This window comes from Osmia bicornis, chromosome 12, assembly GCF_907164935.1.
Source record: "Osmia bicornis bicornis chromosome 12, iOsmBic2.1, whole genome shotgun sequence".
Taxonomy (NCBI): domain Eukaryota; kingdom Metazoa; phylum Arthropoda; class Insecta; order Hymenoptera; family Megachilidae; genus Osmia; species Osmia bicornis.
Window position 1 is genome coordinate 296,853 of NC_060227.1, and position 10,750 is coordinate 307,602.

At 39.7% G+C, this 10,750-nt stretch overlaps 2 protein-coding genes across 2 annotated transcripts; both read left to right on the forward strand.

Moving 5' to 3' along the window:
* Window positions 1-492: 492 nt before the first annotated feature.
* LOC114877603 lies at window positions 493-1,288 on the forward strand. Its single transcript, XM_029190388.2, has 3 exons — window positions 493-820; window positions 889-1,080; window positions 1,203-1,288. The coding sequence occupies exons 1-3, from the start codon at window positions 718-720 to the stop codon at window positions 1,286-1,288; spliced, it is 381 nt and encodes a 126-aa protein (XP_029046221.2). The 5' UTR covers window positions 493-717.
* Window positions 1,289-5,636: 4,348 nt separating this feature from the next.
* On the forward strand, window positions 5,637-6,927 carry LOC123988350. The gene is made up of 3 exons (XM_046288089.1): window positions 5,637-5,842; window positions 6,152-6,337; window positions 6,452-6,927. The coding sequence occupies exons 1-3, from the start codon at window positions 5,782-5,784 to the stop codon at window positions 6,676-6,678; spliced, it is 474 nt and encodes a 157-aa protein (XP_046144045.1). The 5' UTR covers window positions 5,637-5,781; the 3' UTR covers window positions 6,679-6,927.
* Window positions 6,928-10,750: the final 3,823 nt, after the last annotated feature.

Consider the following 10,750-nt stretch of genomic DNA (forward strand, 5'->3'; position numbering starts at 1 on the left):
AAACTCGACTCTGCCAGTGACGCTCAGCTACGCGCTGATACTTCCTTTAAGGAGCTGCTTCCGCGTAATCGCGATTATGATACAAGGAATATTTAGCAAAAGCGAAAAAGAAAGGAAGGAAAAAGGCTGGCCGTTTTATTAGACGGTTTACGAAGCTACCATAATTATAGCCAGGCGTTTTCATTACAAATTTAAATATTGATTCTCGCCGCTGCGCTGGCTGCGGTAATGGAATCTGAAAAGGCTGGAAACTGGGCTTTGAAGCGTCAGTTGGTTCGAACCGGCCTGAACGTTGCTTCCGGTTCACGCTCCGCTTTCTACCTTTTCCAATGCATTCCGAATGAGAATCAAAGTTGCCAGTAACTAAGCAAAGTCAGAAGCTAGGCCGTTGCGATTCGTTATTAACTTCGAAATTGACTGGATATCACCGTCTTACCTTCTCTTTCTTCTCTTTCTTCTCCTTTTATCCGATTTAGAAATGCATCGAATAAGAGGAAACAGAAAGGAGAAAGAGAGAGGAGCAAATGGCTGGATGAAAGGCGTATTAATTGGCACGAACGCTCGCGTTCGCGTTCGCGTTCGCGTTCGGAAGGAAATGTGTTTTTATGAAGGTGGAAATTGCTGATCGCGTCCACTTTTATTGACATTCGATATTCGGGTTAAAACGAGTGCGTGTGCGCGATGGAAAAACGAATCACGGAAGAGAATGGATAAGCGATGTTTTTTGCGTTTCGTCTATCCGAGCCGTCATCGACGTTCGCTATTGATCTCGATTCGAGAACCGTCCACCTTGAGTCTCCGCACACCCACATACCTAATCGTAAGTATTATACGAAAACGGCTTGAATTTTAGTCAAGCTTTGTGTCATCGATATTTTCTTACTTTAGCGAAATCGATAACCGAGGAAGAAACATCAATGGAAATGTCTGTAAAAAGGCTCCTTCGGATCGGATCGAGTCTCCTCCTTTTCCTCTTTAACTTTCTCTACGCGTACGCGTGTATCCTCGTTTTCGTATCCGTCCCATCGACCAGTCAGCGAAACGAGATTGATATTGACAACCAGTTACCTATGTATCAAGGTATCTCTCGTACTACTGTTTTTTTCTATTCGATTTGAACGAATTTTATTCATTCGATCGTTTACAAGGAGGAGAAAGGTTATCGTTTCATATTTTCAAATCAAATTCTAACATTTTTCAAGGCTGTAACGACACGGTTGACAAATACATGGCGAAACGAAAACGGCAAACGAACTCGTTGTTTTCGACGTTCAAATCCATTCGATGAAATAGATAAATAAAGAAAAGTAATGTAATAGCAGGACTAGAAACTAGTAGTAGTAGTAGTAGTAGCGCGTTATCGTTTGGCGAGCTGCCTGACGCTTGATTCGCAACCTAGCTAAGCTTTAGTTACGCGTGGCAGATTCGACCGGCAGTGTCCAGACCGATTTTCCGCTTCTCCGAGGTATTATTGTCCGCATCCGTTACTATTTCGGCGAGATTAACGATTCGTCAATTAGCATCACGAATGTTACGAGATTTATAGAATCAATAACGCGATCTAGTCGCGAAATAGCCTTGCTCCAATGAGACAATGTAAAAGCAGACAACGAATTTCGCCTAGAATAATAATAATTTAATTGGACAATTGATAGAGGGTAAGTGCTCGTAGTTGCGCCTATGAAGCGCCCTATTATCACCAGCCAACTACCGTCTTTGTAATGCAAAATCAATTTCCTCTTCTCCTAGCATCGTCTCGATCGGCCATTTGCTCCTTGACACCTGATTCAAATTCGATCCTCCTTTGAGCCGATACGATACCTTCGTTCGCTTCTTCACCTTTAGTAACCACTCTGAAAATCTTCTTTTCTCCAATAACAAGAACATTCTCCAAGAATGTTTCGATCGATCAGTCGATTAAATTACAACTAGAAGTGCGCGTTTCATGAAAGAGAGAAAATTTCATCCACGTTTTGCGCAAAGTCGTTTAGCAAAGAAAAGAGTTTCGAGCCGACTCGATAAAAAGATAAACAGCGAAAGAAAGTGTTTAAAAGTAAGAGAGGGGGATATAAAACGATGGGAACGCGAAGCGCGAGTTTACCATCATTTTCCACTCGATTTAGATTTTAGATGGTTCGTAAATCTTGGAGAACAAGCAAAGATCGCCGAAGGCTCTTTAGAGTATTTCTGGCGTTTCTTTTTGCTGATCGGACGCAATTTATGGTGTTACGGGTCGGTTCCACGGCACATACCTATACCCAAAGGACGAGCCATGACGAACGATTCAGCAACCATGTTTACCGGCCCTGAGCGTTAAATTAACCGAAAACCATGACTGACCACAGGGAATTTCAACTTTGTAGATTGTAGAGTTGTGTACAGAGATACTAGCTGCTTTCGCTTGGAAACCTTTCACCGAACAACTTTTTCCACATACCTTTCGCGTAAGCAAGGAATACCTTGAAAAATATTCATTTAAAACGAAGATCGTTTAATTTCTTATGTTACTTATAAAATATTAACTCGTTGAATGAAACGACAGCAGAGTGATGAACGCGTTGAAAAGAAATTTTAATTAATCTCACCGCTGGGTAAGGAGGAGCGGTGAAAAAAAAAGTGAGGAAAGAGAAAATGATGGGTCATTGAAAAATGCTTAGACCAAGAGAATCGATAGGAAAGACCGTGAAATAGGGAAGCTAGTGCAGTTGCAGTACGTGATCCGGAACGTAGTGCCGTCTATTGGAAAATCTAGCTATTATAGAAGGCCTGGTGTATTTTGGCGATGGAGTCGAGTCGAGTCTAGTCGGCTGACCCCTCGGAGGCTAAGGCCGTGCTTTATTTTGCCTCTCGGGCAACCCATCCGAGGGAAGACGGTATTTTTATTCAAATTTCATTCGATCCGTCCTCGAACTTTCCTACCACCCATTCCACTTGCAATCGTATTACTCGCGGCTTCTCCTTGTAAAATCGACCCGCTCTCTAATACCGAGACTTTGCAAATTTATTCTATTTGCCGAAAGCTGATCGTCGCAACCCCGTCGCATCTCCTCCTTTCCTTTCTATAAACCCGAATTTTTCACTTTGACTTTGTTCGAAATTTTTATCTTGCTCGCGATACCAAACGAACGTCAATGCTTACTTACGATCATACATAACATAGGGTTCGTTTATACAAACTTGTTTTTCTCACTCCACGTAAAAGGAGACAAACTGTTCTCGATCAGGAGCAATAATTCCTTATATTATCGAAAATACGTGGTGGTTTTTCGATATACCTTCACGAACGTTTGCTCGTAATCTGCGATAATTTAGCGAATACTTTAGCGAAACTTGTATAACGTGTAAAAGTAGGAAGAAAAATCGATAGGGGTATTTCAGTGTCGATAGATTGGAAGGACGGGTGCTTTTCTAAAGCCAGGAATCGCATAAAAGAGAAAAGTCTTTGAATGGTAGAAGAGAAGAAGGAGGTAAACGATGATGATTTAGGAAAACAGTTTGTTACGAGTGTTGAATTTCTGCAGGAAGTTGCGCGTCAATAGACGAAGAACACCGCGTTCACCGGTCTACGCTTTGAATAGACAGCACCTGAGGCGGTCGCGTACCCGATAAGAGTTGCAGGTGTCGGTGGCAATGTCAGCGCTGAGTTATCGTCTCGTTGTTTGTCGCGAAGTCGAGCCACGTTTTGCCAAAGGCGTTCACGAAGCAAAAGCGGTAGAAGCGGTAGAAAGGAACGAATAATAGGGTGGGTGGAAAGGTGAACGAGGCCGAAACGAAAGTTAAGACTACAAACAAGAACCGAGCTTTTAAAGAAGACGAGGGGAACGAACGAGAGAGCCAAAGTAATTTCATTGCTAGAAGAAGAGGAACCGATCGTCCCCGCGACAATCGTCATCCTCACCTCCACCATGCTTTACCGCATTATAAAATCCTCAAATACCTTTTCCCGCTTGTATTGGCTACAGGCCTTCGAACATTCGATATCGGCTACACGATGACTATTTGCTGGTTTCTACATCTTTTTTTTATCCACCATAACCACCAGCACAATAAAATGATATGTATCGTGGAAAAATATGAATGGAAAGGAAAGGAACCAAAGAGGAAGAAAAGAGAGAGCAGAAGATTCGTTGCGGCAGCAGTTACAGTTGCAATTGCAGTAAGAAAAGAGTTGCTAATGATTCGCTAACGAGATACGTGCTCGGTCTGTTTCATACGGTAACGAAAGAAAAACCGACCGTCTTAGGACCAGAAGAGAAAGAGAGGGAAAACCCTTTCTCTCGTGACTCTTCGCCTCCCTCTTTTTTGCACTACCCCTGATGAACTTTGTCTTTCGCTTTATCTCATTTTTCCTCGCTCTCTTTCATCTCTGTCTCGTTGTCTCATTTTTTTCATCGCATCCACAAAGACTCGAAACGTCTATCGCTTCCATCTTAAATACATCCTTTCACCTATTCGTCGTAGATTCCCGAGTCAGATTGCGTGGCATAAGGGTCGCACAACCTTTCACAGCTACTAGAGTTACTAGTTCTGTGACTAGGATAACAGAAAAATGTTGTACTACGTCGTATCGAGATCCTCTAGATCGTAGAGTCTGCGTCGAGAAGACGAACGAACAAAACTACCCCGACGCGATGCGACGCGACGACGAGAAACGAAACAGCAGCGTTCGCCGGTATGCCAACCACTTTTTCTCGATCTAGACTTGTTTTATTTTCCAACCGCTTTACCTTCCAACTTTTATTTACGTGTCGGTCGGAAAAGCGTTCTCGTGTCTCGACATCGAGGAAATCCTCGCCTAGCTGACACTGTGCCTACACGGATATTCCGATCCGTCGCCAACTCCCTTGCTCGCCTTTCCATTAAAACCTTGCCAACCAAGCACCTCTGCGATCCTATCGACTCCATCTCTGCCTACGAATATGTATTCATCGCTCGATCTGACCGACCGTCAAATTTTTCTTCGCTTCGTAAGTATGTATATACATACACCGCCATACATTTACCTTTACGAATATCCTATCCTTTGCTTTCGAAAAAATCCAAACGTTGAAAAATATTGTGTCCTAAACATTTCATTTGCGGAATCATTCGAAATATAGAGATCCGTGTTTCCTCGTTAAATTTCGGTCCCTTCGTAAATGACGGACGTCACGATGACCGATCGGCAACCATTAATATTTTCAGCAATGTCCTTTCGCGACCATTCACGCTTCGCATTCGTCATCCGTCGTCATAGCTCACAGTATGCACAGGGTAAAAGTCTATCATATGCCATCCCTTTATTTCAGACCAATCGATCAGTTATCAATTAACAGTGCGAAACGTTTATACGTTTGCGACCCCGAGCAGAGGCCAGCAATGGGGGTAACTTCTATTGTCGGCCAAAAAGTGATAGGCTCCGGCATTATACTTACGGTCTCGGAGCCTCCGTGCGACGTCAGTAAAGGTCACCGTGGTGGTTGTAGTGGATTAAAATCCCACACTACAATAGAATCTTAATAGAAACAATAGAATCTAAGGGAGTGAAAATAGGGTCTTTTCTTATGTTAGTCTAGTACATATGCGGTGAAAGAGGGTCTGGTAAAACAGGCTGTGCTCTCTGCACGCAGACCTAATCTCATCGAGGGGTGTCTAGGACCCCTATAATCATGACCCCTCGAAAACAGAGGCATGCCCAGTCTTTTGCATCTGTAGTCACTGTACCAACCAACGCCCAATAAATAACATAGACCTCAATACCCACGATCTGTAGTGTTTGTTCAGTATCAAACATTTATTAGAATGGCGAATAAAAACTCGATCATCAATGTCGTGTGTTTACTATTATTGTCTATAGTGATAGGTAAGGAAAAAATTTATCTAGTAAAAATAATCCGACTAGGTTTTTAAATTAAATCAAGTGAAAGTTGTTTCCCAAAACCTATATAAATATACCATTTTAAACACAATATATTCATGCTTAGGTAATTTTAATAAAACGTATACTTTTTCAAAAATCCTCTAACAAACATATCGTAAAATAAGATAAAGTTACAATCACAAAAGTAAACGTTAATAGAAATGTAATCAACATTACGGTTGCGCCCTATTCTAGGTTATGAAAAGACATTTATTTCGAGCGAAATTTTTTACCAATTTAAATAAATTTTAGACACTAACGCGATTCGCTGCTATCAGTGTAGCAGTGATACTGACCCCAAAGGAGAAGATTTGTGCGGGGCCTACAACAAATTTAACAAAGATAAAAATATTGCCATTGAATGTAACAGCGAGGAATCTCATATGCCTGGAACGTTTTGTGTCAAAGTAACTCATCAAAGTCCTCGTGGTTTCATTTGTAAGTTTTCTTTTCAATAATTTCGTATTTCATGTCTGCTTTGTATCTTCTAATTTGATCATTTAAATTACCGAATTACTTTGGTTATTTTGTTATTTGTGATTGTTTTTAAAGGGGACGGTAGATGGCGACAGGTAATACGTCGATGCGCTTCTGTATCCAGTACCGGCGTCACGGGTGTTTGTAATTGGGGAGTACTTCCAAACGGAGTATATTGGGAAGAATGTTCTTGTGCCGAAGATTCGTGTAATGAAGCATCAACTTTATCGTCCTTCTCGATAATGAGAATTTTACTTTTGCTTGCTACTTTCATATGTATACAATTCTTTACACGAATATAGAGCTGAATGTAAGCAAATTATAAGTAAGGTCAATGCATTTGCTACAAATGCATTGTGATCATTACATGAGGTGAATAATTCCGTCCATAACAGTAAAGTTTAACATACTAAATAAGAAGTTATTTGTAAAATTATTTTTTAGAATTATACATAAGCGCGTATCCATTTCAGATGAATTTTATACAAATCGATTTTAAAAGCATAATGACAAATAATGCAGTTTTTTGTAAATAAAAGTTTGCACTGTAATATCTTGCTTTCTAAATGAATTTTTCACGCAACTGAAGGAGGCCCTGTACTTCTTACTTCCAGCTTCGTGAAAGAAGGGACAACATCGAAAGTTAAATAATGTGCTATTTGATGCAACAATATGGTTGTACATACACACAAGTAAAGTAATGTTAGTGACTACAGATGTAGAAGACTGGATATGCCTTTGTTTTCGAGGGGTCCCAGACACCCCCGCAAAAGTTCGACTACTGCGCCATCTATACAAAAGTGACGGAAACTATTCAATAAATTACCGACTTATCGACTGAACTTCCAACAGTCGGTAATCGACCCTTTGGCAGTCGACAAGTTAATAAATGGTTTGCGCCGTTTTTATATAGATGGTGCAATGACCGATGGCTTGGGGTGTTAGGGACCCCGAAGCACCGGTGACGCTCTGCATACAGACATTATGGCATCCGGGTTATCAGGGACCCCGAAGCGCTCTTCATGCACTTTGATGAATAAATCATTTTAGAAAAGCAATAAATTAATTAAAGAATCGAAGAGTATTTGTACTGTTATTATTGTATAACGTTCAATAACAATCTGATAAAAATCAAATTTATACTAAAACACAATAATCACTTCTTAATATTGTATAAAAAATTAAATAATTTAAACAAGTTTACTGGATATCCGTGTATAAAAGTTATAAAAATAATGAATTTCAATAGATATAACAATAATTTGATTAATAAACAATTGTAAAATATAAAATAATAATTAAACAAATATTAACAAATATCAGATAGAAATAGTTGCTTGATTGCGCGCGCCGCGCGCCGGTACAAGAGCGACCTGGAGGGAGGTCAAATCTAGTCAGTCTTATCGCGACCGCCGAAGGATCCGGATTGAGCTGTTAAACATATACCAGTACGGGTTGATACCATGGATATTCGTGCATGGATTTATTAGTGTGTTACTACATGTGTTACTGTGTGTGGCTATGGTGTTTCCTATGGTGTTTCCCATGTGTTTTAGAATATTTATACGGATTTAGTAGTAGGTTTTATGGAGTGATACCCTGAGTGTTTTACTATAATTTTGCAAATATTTTATGGTGTTCTATGGTTTTGATCTTCATGTATTTTGGAATGTATTTAAATGTGTTTTACCGTGTTTTATGGTGTAGTTATTCCCATATAGTTTTGCATGCATATATTTGAATTATCCTATGTATTAGCATATTAACTACAACAAATTGAGAGAAAACATATATCGTTCAAGAATCGTGATTTTTATGCTTTCAGATGAGTGCTTTGGCCAGTGGGGATACCGTTTCTTCGACGAGCCAACAGACGAGCTATGGGTCAATCTAACAATAAGATGCGTGGCGAGTGCAGTAGTGCAAGTCAACGATATGTGAGTCGCATGCTTTAAAGTTCCTCCGGTTCCCATCATGTCGTAGGACGAAAGGTCCGTAGCGACACGGGAATTGGTTGTAATTTTTATTTTTTGAGCGAGCATAGTGACCCACGAATATCACTGTATCATTTTATACAATGATAATCGTGCAAATTGTTTTCTTGTGTATTTTATGCCTTAGCTCAGGATAGGGTTTTCTTGTACATATTTACACTTTCTTTTTTATATGTACATGAAATTACTTCACGATGAGCAGATTTCAATATTTAAATCGCTCTTGAAATTCAAACGATTTTCAGATTTTATTCGTGAAATTGGCATCAGTTTGTTATTTTGTTAATTGTTACTGAAATTATGATGTTAATTATATTTTCTATTTTAGCATTTTATTGTTGAAAGTTTTATGTTGTTTGTTTTTGGGGGTTTTATGATTTTAGGGAGGTCACTATTTTATTTCGACATGATTTAGATAAAGATAAAGATGACTTTTAGAAAGCGATATCAAGCTGAGAGCTACGATAAAAAGATTTATATATTTTTTAATTGAGAATCAATAGTTTAAATTCAGAAACGTATTTTCGCTACGTTGACTAACAAATATTTTTCTTTTAACAATTTTCGAGAGGAATTTATTATTGAATGAAAGTAAAAATTTGCATAAATGGAGGGTGGATGGGATGAGATAGGACGGGTCTCCAAACCGCAGCAACCTCCTCGTGGTGAGACCTGGGCAATCGTTATTATTTGATGACTAATTAATAACTGTGTCATTATTTCCATGGTACATTTATTAATTATGCAGCAAATAATACGAGCGAATTGGCTGCGAAATTTATAATACCACAGTATCGATCGAGTATCGATCGTTGAATGATGACCGCTTCATTAGCGCCAGTGTCGGTCGCCGTGGTGTTTTAGTAAAAAGAAATCTAACACTCCCCCGCCGCCCTCCCCCAGGGGTCGCTGGGGGGTCTTATGTAAGATTTCCCCACGTTAACAAATAAAATCTTTACATCTCTGCTTTCCTTACATTCCTGCATCCCTTACATCACTGCCTTCCTTACATCTCCGTATCTTTTACATCCCTCCATCCTTTACATCTCTGCATCCCTTATATCCCTTATGTCCCTGCAACCCTTATAGCACTGCCTTCCTTATACCTCCGTATCTTTTACATCCCTCCATCCTTTACATCACTGCATCCCTTATGCCCCTGCAACCCTTATAACACTGCATCCCTCACATCACTGCCTTCCTTACATCCCTTAATTCTTTACATCCCTGCATCCCTTACATCCCTTATGTCCCTGCAACCCTTATAATAAATATATTACCAAAACTGGTTCGAGCAAAGGTAAGTAAAGGTAAGTAATTTTTGAATTTTTGAATTTCTGAATTTTCAATTTTGGCCCTCTAGCGGCAAAAATGCGAACTAAAATTTCGATGTCGGATCAGCGCCATCTGGTTTCAGAAAAAGGAACTAAATCATGTCGAAATTTTGGCCCTCTAGCGGCAAAAATTCGAACTAAAATTTCGATGTCGGATCAGCGCCATCTGGTTTCAGAAAAAGGAACTAAATCATGTCGAAATTTTGGCCCTCTAGCGGCAAAAATGCGAACTAAAATTTCGATGTCGGATCAGCGCCATCTGGTTTCAGAAAAAGGAACTAAATCATGTCGAAATTTTGGCCCTCTAGCGGCAAAAATGCGAACTAAAATTTCGATGTCGGATCAGCGCCATCTGGTTTCAGAAAAAGGAACTAAATCATGCTGGAATTTTGGCCCTCTAGCGGCAAAAATGTGAACTAAAATTTCAACGTCGGATCAGCGCCATCTGGTGTTAGAAAAAGGAACTAAATCTTGCAGAAATTTTGGCCCTCTAGCAGCAAAAATGTGAACTAAAATTTCGACCTCGAGTCAGCGCCCTCTGGCGGCATAAAAAGGAATTAAATTTTGCAAAAATTTAAATTTAAAATTATTTTTCAGAAGACTTTACTTACCTTTACTTACCTTTACTTGCCTTTACTTACCTTTACTTACCTTTACTTGCCTTTACTCCAACCAATAGCCATAAGTATATTATTTATAATACATTTATTATAAGGATTGAAAGGATACAAGAGATGCAGGGAGAATTCAGGAGTGTAAGGGATACAGGGATATAAAGGGTACAGAGATGTAAGGGATACAGGGATATAAAGGGTATAGAGATGTAAGGGATACAGGGATTTAGAGGGTATAGAGGTGTAAGGGATACAGGGATATAAAGGGTACAGACATGTAAGGGATGCAGTGATAAAGGGTATAGAGATGTAAGGCATACAGGGATATAAAGGGTACAGACATGTAAGGGATGCAGTGATAAAGGGTTGTGCGTTGTGAGGCCGTTAAAGACAAAAAAATAATAAATAAATGGGAAGGTTGAGCCGAGTCCC